The following is an 18,077-nucleotide window of genomic DNA, read 5'->3' on the forward strand; positions in this document are numbered from 1 at the left end:
AAATTACATTTCATCTCTTCACAAATCATTTCATATTCAAACATTTGAATTAAACAACAATTCCATGTGAATCCGATACCTCTGATGTTTAGACTTTCCACAGTAGAGTTTATGTCATTCTATCATTGATGAGAATGTGTCAGAGGGCAACCGAACTGACATAATATACCTTAATTAAGTACCACCGCATATGTTCAGTTGGTCGGATTACCAGAATATAGTTCATTTCCCACCAACTTCTGATGTTCCCAGAATCTCTATGTTAACCAAAGGGGCTTTCTAATGTCACATCAGTAGAGTAGGGAGAGGAAGGGGGCGGGGGGAAAGAGGTATTTATGACTGTCATAAACCTACCCCCAGGCCGCCAACGTCATGACACCACTGATAAATTCATGATAATTGAGAATTTCAATAAGCATTTTTCTGTGGCTGGCCATGCTTTCCACCTGGCTACCACTACCCTGCAACCCCCACAGTAACTTGCCCAAGCCTCCCCCATTTCTCCTTCACCCAAATCCAGATAGTTGATGTTTTGAAAGAGTTGCAAAATCTGGACCCCTACAAATCAGCAGGACTAGACAATCTAGACCCTCTCTTTCTAAAATGATCCGCCACAATTGTTGCAACCCCTATTACTAGCCTGTTCAACCTCTCTTTCGTATAATCTGAGATTCCCAAAGATTGGAAAGCTGCCGCGGTCATCCCCGTCTTCAAAGGGGGAGACACTCTAGGTCCCAAAATGTTACAGACCTATATCTATTCTACCCTGCCTTTCAAAGGTCTTCGAAAGCCAAGTTAACAAGCAGATCACCGACCATTTCGAATACCACCGTACCTTCTCCGCTATGCAATCTGGTTTCTGAGCTGGTCATGGGTGCACCTCAGCCACGCTCAAGGTCCTAAACAATATCATAACCGCCCTCCATAAAAGACAATTGTGTGCAGCCGTATTCATCGACCTGGCCAAGGCTTTCGACTCTGTCAGTCACCACAATCTTATCTGCAGACTCATCAGCCTTGGTTTCTCAAATGACTGCCTCGCCTGGTTCACCAACTACTTCTCAGACAGAGTTCAGTCGTTCAAATCGGAGTGCCTGTTGTCCGGACCTCTGGCAGTCTCTATGGGGGTGTCACAGGGTTCAATTCTCGAGTTGGCTCTTTTTTATGTATATATCAATGATGTCACTCTTGCTGCTGGTGATTCTCTGATCCACCTCTATGCAGATACTGTGATAACTAACCTCCAGACGAGAATCAATGCCATACAACACTCCTTCGTGGCCTCCAACTGCTTTTAAATGCAAGTAAAACTAAATGCATGCTCTTCAACCGATCGCTGCCAGCACCTGCCTGCCCGTCCAGCATCACTACTCTGGAAGGTTCTGAATATGTGGACAACTACAAATACCTAGGTGTCTGGTTAGACTGTAAACTCTCCTTCCCTACTCACATTAAGTGTAAGGGGTGCGTACTGGCGGCAGAGAAGTCAGGCGCAGGAGAGCAAAAAACTGTGTTACAACGGCGCAGTTTAATAATAAAAATCACTGTAAACAAAGTAAACAATACAATGGGTACAAAACCTGTCGCACACCAGACATAATGTGCACAAGCACTTACAAAAAACAATTCCAGACAAGGACATGGGGGGAACAGAGGGTTAAATACACAACATGTAATGATGGAATTGAAACCAGGTGTGGGGTAAGACAAGACAAATGGAAAATGAAAAGTGGACCAATGATGTCGGCGATGCCGACCGCCAAACGTCGCCCGAACAAGGAGAGGAACCAACTTTGGCGGAAGTCGTGACAGTACCTCCCCTTGACGGGCGGCTCCAGCAGCGCGCCAACAATGGCCTAGGGGACGACCCGGAGGGTGAGGCACAGGGCGATCCGGACGAAGACGGCATTGAAGGGTCCAACACGTCCTCGACCAGAACCCAGCACCTTTCCTCCGGACCGTACCCCTCCCACTCCACGAGATACTGAACGCCCCTCGCCCGACACCTCGAATCCAATATGGAGCAAACGGAGTACACCAGGGCCCCCTCGATGTCCAGAAGGGCCGGAGGAAACTCCCGCACCTCAGACTCCTGGAGCGGGCCAGCCACCACCGGCCTGAGGAGAGACACATGGAATGAGGGGTTAATACGGTAATCGGGGGGAAGCTGTAATGTATAACAAGCCTCGTTCACTCAGGACTTTAAATGGCCCCACAAACCGCAGCACCAGCTTCCGGCAGGGCAGGCGGAGGGGCAGGTTTCGGGTCGAGAGTCAGACCCGGTCCCCCGTTGCGAACACCGGGGCCTCACTGTGGTGATGGTCTGCGTTCTCCTTTTGGCGCAGCACGGCCCGCTGAAGGTGAACACGGACAGCTTCCCATGTCTCCTCCGCGTGCCTGAACCAGTCGTTCACCGCAGGAGCCTCGGTCCGACTCTGATGCCAAGGCGCCAGAACCGGCTGGTACCCCAGTACGCACTGGAAGGGAGAGAGGTCAGTGGAGGAGCGGCCAAGCAAGTTCTGTGCCATCTCGGCCCAGGGCACGAACGCCGCCCACTCCCCCGGCCGGTCCTGGCAATAAGACCGTTGAAACATGCCCACATCCTGATTTACTCTCTCCACCTGCCCATTACTCTCGGGGTGAAAGCCCGAAGTAAGGCTGATCGAGACCCCCAGACGTTCCATGAACGCCTTCCAGATCCTAGACTTAAACTGGGGACCTCGATCAGACACTATATCCTCAGGCACCCCGTAGTGCCGGAAGACGTGCGTAAACAAGGCCTTCGCAGTCTGTAGGGCCGTAGCGAGACCGGGCAGAGGGAGGAGACGACAGGACTTAGAGAACTGATCCACAACGACCAGGATCGCGGTGTTACCCTGTGAGTGGGGGAGATCTGTAAGAAAATCCACCGACAGGTGCGACCAAGGCCGTTGTGGAACGGGTAAGGGGTGTAGCTTCCCTCTGGGCAGGTGCCTAGGAGCCTTGCACTGAGCGCACACCGAGCAGGAGGAAACATAAACAATCACGTCCTTAGCCAAGGTAGGCCACCAGTACCTCCCGCTCAAACAGCGCACTGTCCGACCGATCCCAGGATGACCAGAGGAGGGTGACGTGTGGGCCCAATAGATCAGCCGGTCACGAACAGCAGACGGGACGTACAGGCGCCCAGCGGGACACTGGACAGGAGCGGGCTCTGCACGTAACGCCTGCTCAATGTCCGCGTCCAGCTTCCACACTACCGGCGCCACCAGGCAGGAGGCCGGGAGTATGGGAGTGGGATCCAGGGGCCGCTCCTCTGTGTCATACAGCCGGGACAGTGCGTCTGCCTTCACGTTCTGGGAGCCTGGTCTGGAGGAAAGGGTGAACAAAAAACGGGTGAAAAATATGGCCCACCTTGCCTGGCGAGGGTTCAGTCTCCTCGCTGCCCGGATGTACTCCAGATTGCGGTGATCAGACCAGATGAGAAAAGGGTGCTTAGCCCCCTCAAGCCAATGTCTCCACGCCTTCAACGCCTTGACGACAGCCAACAGCTCCCGGTCCCCCACGTCATAGTTTCGCTCCGCAGGGCTGAGCTTCCTCGAGAAGAAGGCACAGGGGCGGAGCTATGGTGGCGTACCCGAGCGCTGAGAGAGCACGGCTCCTATCCCAGCCTCGGACGCGTCCACCTCCACTATGAACGGCAAAGAGGGATCCAGATGAGCCAGCATGGGAGCCGAGGTAAACAGAGCCCTCAGGTGACCAAAAGCCCTGTCCGCCTCAGCCGACCACTGCAACCGTACCAGTCCCCCCTTTAGCAGTGAGGTAATGGGAGCCGCTACCTGACCAAAACCCCGGATAAACCTCCGGTAGTAATTGGCAAACCCTAGAAACCGCTGCACCTCCTTTACCGTGGTGGGAGTCGGCCAATTACGCACGGCTGAAATGCGGTCACTCTCCATCTCCACCCCTGAAGTGGAAATGCGGTACCCTAGGAAGGAGACAGACTGTTGAAAGAACAGGCATTTCTCAGCCTTGATGTACAGGTCATGCTCCAACAGTCGACCAAGCACCCTGCGTACCAGGGACACATGCTCGGCGTGTGTAGCGGAGTATATCAGAATGTCATCGATATACACCACTACACCCTGCCCGTGCAGGTCCCTGAAGATCTAATTTACAAAGGCTTGGAAGACTGATGGAGTATTCATCAACCCGTACGGCATGACGAGGTACTCATAATACCCTGAGGTTATACTGAACGCTGTCTTCCACTCGTCTCCCTCCCGGATAAGTACCAGGTTGTAAGCACTCCTGAGATCTAGTTTGGTGAAGAAGCGCGTCCTTTGGCGATAAGAGGTAGCGGGTACCTCACAGTTATCTGATTTAGGCCTCGATAGTCAATACACAGGCGCAGACCTTCCTCCTTCTTCTTCGCAAAAAAGAAACTCGAGGAGGCGGGTGAAGTCGAGGACCAAATGTACCCCTGACTCAGGGATTCGGAGACATATGTTTCCATAACCGCCGTCTCCGCCTGTGACAGGGGATACACGTGACTCCTGGGAAGTGCGGCGTCTACCAGGAGGTTTAACTTCTTCTGGCTGCAAGCCCTAAGTCGGGATCAATATGACAACAGCCACTTCAAGTGCAGGGTGCGAAATTCAAAATATATTTTTTTGAAATATTTAACTTTCACACATTAACAAGTCCAATACAGCAAATGAAAGGTACACATCTTGTGAATCCAGCCAACATGTCCGATTTTTTTAATGTTTTACAGCGAAAACAGCACGTATATTTATGTTAGCTCACCACCAAATACAAAAAAGCACTAACATTTTTCACAGCACAGGTAGCATGCACAAAGCCAACCTAACTAACCAAGAACCAACCAAACTAACCAACAAACAACTTCATCAGATGACAGTCTTATAACATGTTATTCAATAAATCTATGTTTTGTTCGAAAAATGTGCATATTTCAGGTATAAATCATAGTTTACATTGCAGCTACAATCAGAAATTGTACCGAAAGCTGCCAGAATAATTACAGACACCAACGTCAAATACCTAAATACTCATCATAAAACATTTCTGAAAAATCGATGGTGTACAGCAAATTAAAGACAAACATCTCGTGAATCCAGGCAATATTTCCGATTTTTTAAGTGTTTTACAGCGAAAACACAATATAGCATTATATTAGCTTACTACAATAGCCTACCACACTACCGCATTCATTCATCAAGGCACGTTAGCGATAGCAATAGGCACGTTAGCGATAGCGAATAAACCAGCAAGATATATAATTTTTTACTAACCTTGATAAGCTTCATCAGATGACAGTCCTATAACATCAGGTTATACATACACTTATGTTTTGTTCGAAATTGTGCATATTTAGAGCTGAAATCAGTGGTTATACATTGTGCTAACGTTGTGCTAACGTAGCAGCTTTTTCCCACAACGTCCGGATATTTTTCTGACACTTTTTCTGACACACATATTCTGACCAAATTACTATTCATAAACATAACTAAAAAATACATGTTGTATAGGAAATGATAGATACACTAGTTCTTAACCTGTCTAGGATCAGCGTGGCGCTAGCGGCACACCCCCCCCCCCCCCACTGAAAAACCAGTGCCGCGAAATTCAAAAAAAATATATTTTTAAAATATTTAACTTTCACACATTAAAGTCCAATACAGCTAATGAAAGACACAGATCTTGTGAATCCAGTCAACATTTCCGATTTTTAAAATGTTTTACAGGGAAGACACAATATGTAAAGATGTACATCTATTACCTAAAAACACATTAGCATAATCCACCATCTTTTATTTGTCCACCAACACCAGTAGCCATCACCAATTCGGCTAAACTAAGATATTTATAGCCCCTAACCAACAAAAAAACTCATTAGATGACAGTCTGATAACATATTTATGGTATGGGATAGGTTTTGTTAGAAAAAAGTGCATATTTCAGGTAGATGGCATAGTTTACAATTGCACCCACCATCACAAATGGACTAGAATAATTACAATGAGCAACGTGTTTACCTAACTACTAATCATCAAACATTTCGTAAAAATACACAGCATACACGAATCGAAAGACACAGATCCTGTGAATACAGACAATATTTCAGATTTTCTAAGTGTCTTACAGCGAAAACACAATAAATCGTTATATTAGCTTAGCACATAGCAATTAGCAGCCCAGCATTGATTCTAGCCAAAGTGAGCGATAAAAGTCAACATCGCCAAAAGATATGAATTTTTTCACTAACCTTCTCAGAATTCTTCCGATGACACTCCTGTAACATCACATTACAACATGCATATACAGTTTGATCGAAAATGTTTATATTTAGCCACCAAAATCATGGTTAGACAATGTGAAATGTAACTCAGCTGGTCAGAAAATGTCCTTGCGCCACTTAGACAGTGATCTACTCTTATACATAAATACTCATAAACGTGACTAAAAAATATAGGGTGGACAGGGATTGATAGACAATTTAATTCTTAATACAATTGCGTTATTACATTTTTTAATTTATCCTTACTTTTCAATACAGTTTGCGCCAAGCGAAGCTACGTCAAAAAACATGGCGTCCTAAGCCACTAAAATGTTTCGACAGAAACACGATTTATCATAATAAAAATGTCCTACCTTGAGCTGTTCTTCCATCAGTATCTTGGGCAAAGGATCCTTTCTTGGGAGAAATCGTCTTTTGGTGGAAAGCTGTCCTCTTGCCATGTGGAAATGTCAACTGCGTTCGGGATGAACTGAAAAGCGTGCCCAACTTTTCACATCGTTGCAAAAATAAATGTCCCAAAATCGCACTAAACGGATATAAATTGCTATAAAACGCTTTAAATTAACTACTTTATGATGTTTGTAACTCCTATAACGAGTGAAAAGATGACCGGAGAAATATAACAGGCTAAACTAACGCTTGGAACAGGAGAGGGTCGGTGTCTTCCACGCGCGTTACGCAGCAAGAAAAGACTTGCTAGCTAAAGGTTTTTTTCATTTGTAGGGCCTGTGAACGAGCAATCGACCCCGTTGGAATCGTCATCACGTAAAGGCATCCAGGGGAAGACGTAAGAAGTGTCCGTATAGTCATAGCAACGACAGTGCCCTTTTAAATGACTTCAGAAGAGTGGCCAACATTTCTCAAATCTGACTCCATGTCAGGGAAATTGCTGTAGAATGGGCTCTGTTCCACTTAGAGACAAAATTTCAACTCCTATAGAAACTATAGACTGTTTTCTATCCAATAATAATAATAATATGCATATTGTACGATCAAGGATTTTGTGGGAAGCCGTTTAAAAAATTAGCCAAATTAGCATAAGTAGTCTAAACAGCGCCCCCATCCCCAACAGGTTTTAATGCAATCGCCGTGTTAGAATTCTAAAAATAACTTCATTACGATATGCAGTTTACGTTATGGCGAGAGAGTACCCAAAACCTGGCCGCAAACTACTAGTTCACATGTACGACAGATATATGAAATAACATCATAAAATGGGTCCTACTTTTGATGATCTTTCATCAGAATGTTGTACAAGGGGTCCTTTGTCGGGAACAATCGTTGTTTGGATTTAGAATGTCCTCTTCTCCAGTCAATTAGCACGGATAGCTAGCAAAGTGGCGCTAAGCTCTCCTTCCTGAACAAAGGCACACAACGCAACACGCCTAACGTCCCGAATAAATTTCAATAATCTAATGAAACTATATTGAAAAAACATACTTTACGATGATATTGTCACATGTATCAAAAAAAATCAAAGCCGGAGATATTAGTCGTCTATAACGACAGCTGTACAGAAGGCAAATCCAGGTCCCTTCGCGCGCTCTCCAGAAAACAGGAAACTGGTGAAACGTCATGCCAAGAGCTATTATGCGACGCCAGATCAAGTTACACACTCCATTTCTTCTCTCACTCCTTGTCGACATCTAGTGGAAGACGTGTGAAGTGCATCTAAACTAATAAATATCAAGGACTTTAATAGGCAGCCCCTAGAAGAGAGCATCGATTTCAGATTTTCCACTTCCTGTCAGGAAGTTTGCTGCAAAATGAGTTCTGTTTTACTCACAGATATAATTCCACCGTCTTCGTCCGGATTCTCGCGCAGGGCAATCCGACACTGTTTCATGGCAGCGGAGGGCTCTCACAGAGTGGGTCGTCCCCGAGGCCAGTGTCGGCGCACTGCTGGAGCCGTGCGTCAAGGAGGGGGTACTGTCACGACTTACGCCGAAGTCGGTTCCTCTACTTGTTCGGGCGGCGTTCGGCGGTTGACGTCACTGGTCTTCTAGCCATCGCCGATCCACCTTTCATTTTCCTTTTGTTTTGTCTTGTTTTCCCACACACCTGGTTTACATTTCCCTCATTACTTGTCATGTATTTAACCCTCTGTTCCCCCCATGTCTGTGTGTGGAACTGTTTACACGGAAATGTATACGCACGTTAGACTGGATGCGATGGGTTATGTAAACCCGTATTGTGTTTAGTGTTCTTTGTGCCGTGTGTTTTGTTCTCATAAATAAAAGGCTCAGTTTGCTATCCGAATTCTGCTCTCCTGCACCTGACTCCCTTACAGCCAGTTACGCATACCTAACACATGCATGTCTATCAACAAATTAACCATTCATAATGGCATTATTTTGTACCCCTGGCAAACCCTCAGGATGTTCCAAGACGAGCTGGCGAAGAAGGTCCGGCCCTTCATAGACTTAATAGATGACATGAGATCCATAGGGATAGAGAAGGAACTACCACTGCCAACCATTGCTGTGGTGGGAGACCAGAGTTCAGGAAAAAGCTCTGTGCTGGAGTCCCTTTCTGGGGTGGCGCTGCCCAGAGGGACTGGTGAGATTCTGTATTGTTTTCTGAACATACAAAAAACTATTGAAATCAATATTAGCATTTTAAATGTCATTCCTAAATCAGACAAAGTCTGTGAAAGTGGTTGTGTAACTTAGACATTATTTGGGCATTGACTAGTTTTTGGTTTGAAGATGCTGAAGTTGGCGATTGATGCCTGTGGCTAGGTAAACAACCCTGAAGCAGGTTTTCACACTGTCCTTGTCAATAGACGAGGTCAGGAAACAGACAGTACAATAGGACCACAGAGACATGGACATTACTGAAATGTTTAGAAACTTCAAATTAACTTGATAACCGCAGCAGACCTTTTCAGAAAATGTTCATTGAGTTTTCTAACCATTTATTCAGAAACTGTAAATGTCTGACATGCTTTCTGAACATTAGAGCAACCTTGTTGTCTGTAGCCTGCAGAAGTTATATATTTATCATGAAATCCATGTTCCGGTCCATTATTTACTGTACTGTCATATTGTATTGTATTGATTGTTCTGTAATACAGTATAACGATCTGTCATTGGTACTTCCTTGTTTCCAGGTATTGTCACCAGATGCCCACTGCTTCTTCAACTCTGTAATGACAGGACAGTGAAATGGGAGGCTGTCATCTCATATGGAGGGCAAAACATTCCATTTAACGAACCTTCAGAAGTCGTGAGACACGTTGAACAAGGTCAGATGGGAACGAACACACAGACACACACACACACAAAGACATATTATTATATACTGTACATTAACCAGAGGAGGCTCCTCAGAGGAGGAAGGGGAGGACCATCCTCCTCAGTGAATTTCAGAAACATTTAAATAGCGAAACATTTAAAAATATATATTTTTTAAATAAAACTATACTAAATATATTCACATGACCAAATAATTGATTAAAACACACTGCTTTACAATGAAGGTCAACAGTAGCCTCAACAGCAATATGTTAGGTAGCACCATTGTGTAGCTGGAACACAGCTAGTTAACATCTTCCACTGGGTATATATATTCCATAATCGATCATTTCAATATGCATTTTTCAAAAAGCATTTATCAAGAAGCATTTTTCTACAGCTGGCCATGCTATCCACCAGGCTACCCCTACCCCGGCCAATAGCTCTGCACCCCCTGCAGCAAACAAGTTAACAAACAGATCACAGACCATTTCGAATCCCACCGTACCTTCTCCACTATGCAATCTGGTTTCCCGAGCTGGTCATGGGTGCACCTCAGCCACCCTCAAGGTCCTAAATTATATCATAACCGCCATTGATAAAAGACAGTACTGTGCAGCCGTCTTCATCGACCTGGCCAAGGCTTTCAACACTGTCAATGACCGCATTCTTATCGGCAGACTCAATAGACTTGGTTTCTCAAATGACTGCCTCGCCTGGTTCACCAACTACTTCTCAGATAGAGTTCAGTGTGTAAAATCTGAGGGCCTGTTGTCCGTACCTCTGGCAGTCTCTATGGGGTGCCACAGGGTTCAATTCTCGGGCCGACTCTTTTTTTCTGTATATATCAATTATGTCTCTCTTGCTGCTGGTGATTCTCTGATCCACGTCTACGCAGACGACACCATTTTGTATACATCTGGTCCTTCTTTGGCCACTGTGTTAACAAACTTCCAAACGAGCTTCAATGCCATACAACACTCCTTCCGTGGCCTCCAACTGCTTTTAAATGCAAGTTAAACTAAATGCATGCTCTTCAACCGATTGCTGCCCTCACCCCCCCGCCCGACTAGCATCACTACTCTGGACGGTTCTGACTTAGAATATGTGAACAACTACAAATAGCTAGGTGTCTGGTTAGACTTTAAACTCTCCTTCCAGACTTACACTAAGCATCTCCAATCCAATTTCGCAACAAAGCCTCCTTCAATCATGCTGCCAAAAATTCCCTCGTAAAACTGACTATCCTACCGATCCTTGACTTCGGCGATGTAATTTACAAAATAGCCTCCAACACTCTACTCAACAAACTGTATGTAGTCTATCACAGTGCCATCATTTTGTCACCAAATCCCCATATGCTACCCACCACTGCAACCTGTATGCTCTCGTTGGCTGGCCCTCGCTACATATTCGTCGCCAAACTCACTGGCTCCAGGTCATCTATAAGTCTTTGCTAGGTAAAGCCCCGCCTTATCTCAGTTCACTGGTCACCATAGCAACACCCACACATAGCACGTGCTCCAGCAGGTATATTTCACTGGTCATCCCCAATTTCCAGCACTTCCTTTGGCTACCTTTCCTTCCAGTTCTCTGCAGCCAATGACTGGAAGGAATTGCAAAAATCACTGAAGCTGGATACTTTTGTCTCCCTCTCTAACTTTAAGCATCAGCTGTCAGAGCAGCTTACCAATCACTGTACCTGTACACAGCCATTCTGTAAATAGCACACCCAACTACCTCATCCCTATAATGTTATTTATCTTCTTGCTCTTTTGCAGCCCACTATCTCTACTTGCACATCATCGTCTGCACATCTATCACTCCAGTATTATTGAATAAATTGTATTTTTTATTTATTGCCTCATCTCCCTAATCTTATACATTTGCACACACTGGACATAGATTTTTCTAATGCGTTATTGACTGTGCGTTTGTTTACGTGTAACCCTATGCTGTTGTTTTTGTCACACTGCTTTGCTTTATCTTGTCCAGGTCGCAGTTGTAAATGAGAACTTGTTCTCAACTGGCCTACCTGGTTAAATAAAGGTGAAATAAAAAAAAATATGTTGACTTCAATACAAAATCTAGGAGGCTCGTGGTTCACACCCCCTTCCATAGACTTACACAGCAATTATGGAGGACATCCTCCAACGTATCAGAGCTCTTGTAACATGAACTGACATGTTGTCCACCCAATCAAAGGATCAAAGAATGAATCTATTACAGAAAGCATCATCTACAGCTAGCTAGCACTGCAATACATAACATGTGGTGAGTAGGTTACTGAAATAGAGAGAAAGACAATAGGAACAGTTTTGAACAAATTATTTTCTTCAAAAATTAAGGAGAAGCTGGAAAGCGAGAGAATACTAGCTATATTTCATGTTATTTTCACTTTCACTTAATTAGCTAGCGATTGCCGCTAGCTAGTTTAGCCTACTCTAACACCGGGCTCAAACAGAGAGGGATGCTATGTTAGCTACCTGGCTATGGCTATCCAACAAAGGAACTCTTCCAAGTCAAGGTAAGCTTTTAGGTTTTATAAATTGTTAGCCACTGGGGTTCCGCCAGTGTAACTGTTAAACTGCTTGCTGCTGACTGAACACTGTACTGCATGATTGTAGCAAGGTTTACTAACGTGTTAGCTCTAGTAGCTATGTTGACTATGATGATGTAATATGGTGACAACGATGTAGCCTGTGTGTAGCGCTGATATGAAGGTTTGGCTTGGAAATGTTTTTTTTGTCTGGTAACAGACAGCTGATGTGTTGTGCACTGAAGTCCACAAGGAAAAACGTGAGAGGAGGGGAGTGCGTAGATGGGAGGAGGAATTAGCTGATGAAAGGGATCATGCTGTTTGTATGTGGCTGCTATGAAAGTGAACTGTGTTTGCGTGTGATCAGGGGTGTTCTCATTCCACCAATTCTGTTGAAAACTGTTTCTTAAACGGACGCAAACGGAAACAAAACAAGGATAAACATACCTGAATTTGTCCAATAAAAACTCTTGTTTGCAACTGTTGGACTAATTATTACACCCTAGATCAACTAGATGCAGGCAAGAGTGTGCAAGGTGGTATTGAATGTGTGTCCCCTTGATTACAAAAATGTCTGTCACAAAACAAAGTCTCGACATCTGCTAAGTAATAAAACATTGAAGTGCAGATTTCTTTGGAGGAATTAAGTCTTAAATCATTAATTAATATCAAAACAACGAGAGACGTGATGAAATACAACAGACAATTTTCACTTCAAAATTATCTTGTATCTTGTAAACATTCATTCATAGGCGAGGTTGTAGCAACCTCATAATGGGTATCTGGAAAATTCCAGTATCACATAGTAGCCTAAACCTATCGATGTTATATTGAACTGGGTGAATGGAATATGAATGACAGTCATACAATATGCTGTAATAGAATTAAGGCCATGCTCATAAAAAAATATTTTATTCTGCCTTATCTTAAACGGTACCGACCGCCATTGACAAATCTATTATAAAATCTATTATAATTTATTGTGTAAAAGTTTGTATGGTATTTACCACAGACAACTACAGAATACATAATATATTATGTTAAGAAGAGTTCTGTCAGGGTATAAGACAGACAAACAGACGAATAATAAACACATCAATATGTTCCCATTGATTTAACAGCTCAGAATGCGTTAGCTGGAAAGGGAGTGGGGATATGTGAAGACCTGATCACTCTAAAGATCACATCCTCCACGGTGTGTGACCTCAGTCTGATTGACTTACCAGGGATCACCAGGGTGGCTGTGAAAGGACAACCAGATGACATTGGAGTCCAGGTAAGTCTATTGTTAGTGTGTATAGCTTTTGGACTTTGTCCAGTACATTGTTTGGTTCTGTCATGACTCTTTGTTCTCATCTTATGATTCACTAATGATTAATTGTTTTAGCCAGGTGTAAAGACTTTATCATAATTGTTAGCAAGGTAGCTATGATGGTTGAATCTGGTGTGTTGACTTTGAGGAAGATTGAGCTTCAGAACCATGAAGGACAGAGTGCCCCACACAGGGCAATATCACGGTAACAAGCGGTCTGATACCCTCTCGAAGATTAATCAAATAACTCGGTCAAAGTCTTGAATCTTGACTGCTTTGTCACATTCTTCTTCCTTTTTTACTAGATCAATAATCTCATTATGAAATTCATAAAGAATAAGATAACCATTATTTTGGCGGTGGTACCATGTAATGTTGACATAGCAACAACAGAGGCCCTGAAAATGGCACAAGAAGTGGATCCTGAAGGCACAAGAACTATGGGTAAAGAAGTTATGTAGATGAATGTATATTTAATAGGGTTTTTATATTAGCAGTTATCATAATGCTTTTCATTTGTCTTCAAGCCATTCTAACAAAGCCAGACCTGATAGACCCAGGAGAAGAGAAGAATGTGTTGGAAATTGTCCAGAATAGTGTCATGGATCTCAAAATGGGCTATTTCATTGTGAAATGTCATGGTCAGAAGAAAATTGATGAAAATATGTCCATTACTGATGCGATTGAGGAGGAGTTGGAATTCTTCAAAACTCATGAGCACTTCAGGTAAAATGTGTTCTTGCCATGTGTAAAGTAAACTTACATCTATGTTTTTGATGGCTTCACATCTGAAAATGTTCAGTGCCCCAAACTGTTGATTTCAGGATTTTATGAATATAATTTTTTTCCCACAAATCATTTGAGAGTAGTTCCATATAGTATTCATGAATGGTCTTTCCTTATGAGTCCCTCCCCTCCCTTCTCTTACATTTCTGAGTATTGTACTTTTTGACCTCTCTGGGATATTCAGGACGGTAGCGTCCCACCTCGCCAACAGCCAGTCGAATTGCAGGGCGCCAATTTCAAAACAACAGAAATCCCATAATTAAAATTCCTCAAACATACAAGCATTTTACACCATTTTAAAGATAAACTTGTTGTTAACCTCTTGAGCCTATGGGGGGTGCTATTTCGATCTTGGAAAAATTGGTCTCCAAATTAAACTGTCTCGTACTCAATTCTTGCTCGTACAATATGCATATTATTATTACTATTGGATAGAAAACACTCTCTAGTTTCTAAAACCGTTTGAATTATGTCTCTGAGTGAAACAGAACTCCTTCTGCAGCACATTTCCTGCCAGGGAGTGAGATTTCAGAAATCTCGGCCTCTGTTCCCAGGTCAGTTTATAAGTCCCTGTGAACACTGTGGGGCTACAAACACTGCATACGCCTTCCTCTAGATGTCAGTAAGTGGTGACAATTTGAATGGAGTCGATTGCGCAATCTGGGACCTTATATAAGACCCTGGTGCGGAAGTACCTTTCTTTTCAGCCGTGCGCTTGACGCAGAATGGACGTCGGACTGGCCTCCTTCCAAGCTTTGGTTTAGCTAGTTCTATATCTCCGGTCATGTTTTTATTCGTTATAGGTGTTAAAGACATCATAAGGTAGTTAATTTAAACCGACTTATAGCAATTTATATCAGTTTATTGCGATTTTCTGGCATTTCTTTGTGACGCACTTTCAAGAGTTGGACACTTTTCCGGTACATGCCGAACGATAGTGGCCATTTCGACAGGACAAGAGGACATCTTTCGACCAAAAGACGATTGTTCTGGACAAAGGACACCTTTCCCAAGATTCTGATGCGAGTTCATCTAAAAGTAAGAACTATTTATGCTGATAAATCGTTGTTCTGTTGAAAAATGTTAAATGCATAAGCCGCCATTAATTTTTGGGTAGCTTCGCTTTAGCGCACCCTGTATTGCGCAGTAAGGTTAATTTTAAAAATGTAATTCAGCGATTGCATTAAGAACTAATTTGTCTTTCAATTGCTGTCCAACCTGTATTTCTTTAGTCAAGTTTATGAATAGTTTTCGATAAAAATAGGTGTCTTTCCAAGATGGCGCCGGACAGATTGCTTGAGTAGTGGGACACTATTTTCATTGTATAAGTACAATTTGTGCCGCTAAATATGCACATTTTCGAACAAACTCTATATGGATTGTGTAATATGATGTTACAGGACTGTCATCTGAAGAATTCTGAGAAGGTTAGTGAAAAAATTAATATATTTTGGTGGTGATAACGTTATCGCTCTTTTTGCCTTGAATCAATGCTGGGGTGATGTTAGCTCATGTGGTATGCTAATATAACGATATATTGTGTTTTCGCTGTAAAACACTTAGAAAATCTGAAATATTGTCTGGATTCACAAGATCTGTGTCTTTCAATTGCTGTACGCTGTGTATTTTTAAGAAATGTTTTATGATGAGTAATTAAGTATTTGACGTTGGTGTCTGTAAATATTATGGCTGCTTTCGGTACAATTTCTTTCTGATTGTAGCTGAAATGTAAACTATGATTTATACCTGAAATATGCACATTTTTCTAACAAAACATATGCTATGCAATAAATATGTTATCAGACTGTCATCTGATAAAGTTGTTTCTTGGTTAGTGGCTATTTATATCTTTATTTGGTCGAATTGGTGATAGCTACTGATGGAGTAAAAAATGGTGGAGTGAGAAAAATGTTGTCTTTTGCTAACGTGGTTAGCTAATAGATTTACATATTGTGTCTTCCCTGTAAAACATTTTAAAAATCAGAAATGATGTCTGGATTCACAAGAAGTGTATCTTTCATCTGGTGTCTTGGACTTGTGATTTAATGATATTTAGATGCTAGTATTTACTTGTGACGCTATGCTAGGCTATGCTAGTCAGCTTTTTTACTGATGGGGGTGCTCCCGGATCCGGGTTTGGGAGGAACTAGAAGTTAATCCAGCCACAGTGTCCAATTTCAAAAAGGCTTTACGACGAAAGCACACAAAACGATTATGTTAGGTCAGCACCTACTCACAGAAAAACACAGCCATTTCTCCAGCCAAAGAGAGGAGTCACAAAAAGCAGAAATAGAGAGAAAATTAATCCCTAACCTTTGATGATCTTCATCAGATGACACTCATAGGACTTCATGTTACACAATACATGTATGTTTTGTTCTATAAAGTTCATATTATTATCCCAAAATCTGAGTTTACATTGGTGCGTTATGATCAGTAGTTCCAAAACATCCGGGGATTTTGCAGAGAGCCACAACAATTTACAGAAATACTCATAATAAACATTGCTAAAAGATACAAGTGTTATGCATGGAATTTTAGATCCACTTCTCCTTAATGCAACTGCTGTGTCAGATTTCAAAAAAACTTTACGGAAAAAGCTCACCATGCAATAATCTGAGTACGGTGCTCAGACACAAAAACAAGCCATACAGATATCCGCCATGTTGTGGAGTCAAAAGAAGTCAGAAATAGCATTATAAATATTCACTTACCTTGGATAATCTTCATCAGAATGCACTCCCAGGAATCCCAATTCCACAATAAATGTTTGTTTTGTTCGATAAAGTCCACCATTTATGTCCACATACCTCATTTTTGTTTGCGCGTTTAGTACACAAATCCAAACTCAGGAGGCGCGGACAAGTCCAGTTGAAAGTTGAGACGAAAAGTCATATTACAGTTCGTAGAAACATGTCAAACTGTCACTCCCTGAACATAGTAAGCTGTTTTTTTCTCTGTGTTTGTTGGGGCGTGCAGGTGACTTGGGTGGGTTATCTAGGTGAATTTGAATGTCTATGTTTAGTTGCCTGTCTGCACTATTTGTATAGCTTCACGTTTCGTTAGCTGATTTAATTGTTTTTGTTCAGTGTTCATTCATTAAAGAGAATGTACGCATTCCACGCTGCACCTTGGTCTCTCTCATACGACGATCGTGACACAAACAAAGTATAGAATCAATCTTTAGGATGTTTTTATCATAAATCTTCAATAATGTTTCAGCCGGAGAATTCCTTTGTCTGTAGAAATGCAATGGAATGCGGCTAACTCTCACGGGAGCGCACGAGACTGAGCTCATGGCAGTCTGCCAGATCCCTGACTCAAACAGCTCTCATTCCCCCCTCCTTCACAGTAGAAGCATCAAACAAGGTTCTAAATACTGTTGACATCTAGTGGAAGCCTTAGAAAGTGCAATATGACCCCATAAACACTGTATATTCGATAGGCAATGACATGAAAAACTACAAACCTCAGATTTCCCACTTCCTTGTTTGAATATCTTCTCAGGTTTTTGCCTGACATATGAGTTCTGTTATACTCACAGACATCATTCAAACAGTTTTAGAAACTTCAGAGTGTTTTCAATCCAAATCTATTAATTACATGCATATTCTAGCTTTTAGGACTGAGTAGCAAGCAGTTTACTCTGGGCACCTTTATATCCAAGCTACTCAATACTGCCCCCCAGTCCCAAAGAAGTTAACATTCAAAAGCAAATGGCTAAATGATCCTTGGTATAATCATAAAAAACTTTTCAATATGTTAGTTTAGCACATTTCTCTAACTTAAACAGACTGATTTTGATGGGGACTTTTTATTATGTTAATTAGATATCCCTGGGTGCATGACCATTGTAGGCCAAGGGTTAACTGACAAATCTATTTGACAGTTTTAATTTAA

The 18,077-nt window shown here is 42.6% G+C and overlaps 1 protein-coding gene across 1 annotated transcript; it reads left to right on the plus strand.

Moving 5' to 3' along the window:
* Nucleotides 1-8,682: 8,682 nt before the first annotated feature.
* On the plus strand, nucleotides 8,683-14,209 carry LOC129821566 (interferon-induced GTP-binding protein Mx-like). The gene is made up of 5 exons (XM_055879226.1): nucleotides 8,683-8,863; nucleotides 9,417-9,551; nucleotides 13,201-13,355; nucleotides 13,697-13,835; nucleotides 13,919-14,209. Exons 1-5 carry the CDS (start codon nucleotides 8,683-8,685, stop codon nucleotides 14,119-14,121), a joined length of 813 nt encoding a protein of 270 aa, XP_055735201.1. The 3' UTR covers nucleotides 14,122-14,209.
* Nucleotides 14,210-18,077: the final 3,868 nt, after the last annotated feature.

This window comes from Salvelinus fontinalis, chromosome 23 (genome assembly GCF_029448725.1).
Source record: "Salvelinus fontinalis isolate EN_2023a chromosome 23, ASM2944872v1, whole genome shotgun sequence".
Lineage (NCBI taxonomy): Eukaryota > Metazoa > Chordata > Actinopteri > Salmoniformes > Salmonidae > Salvelinus > Salvelinus fontinalis.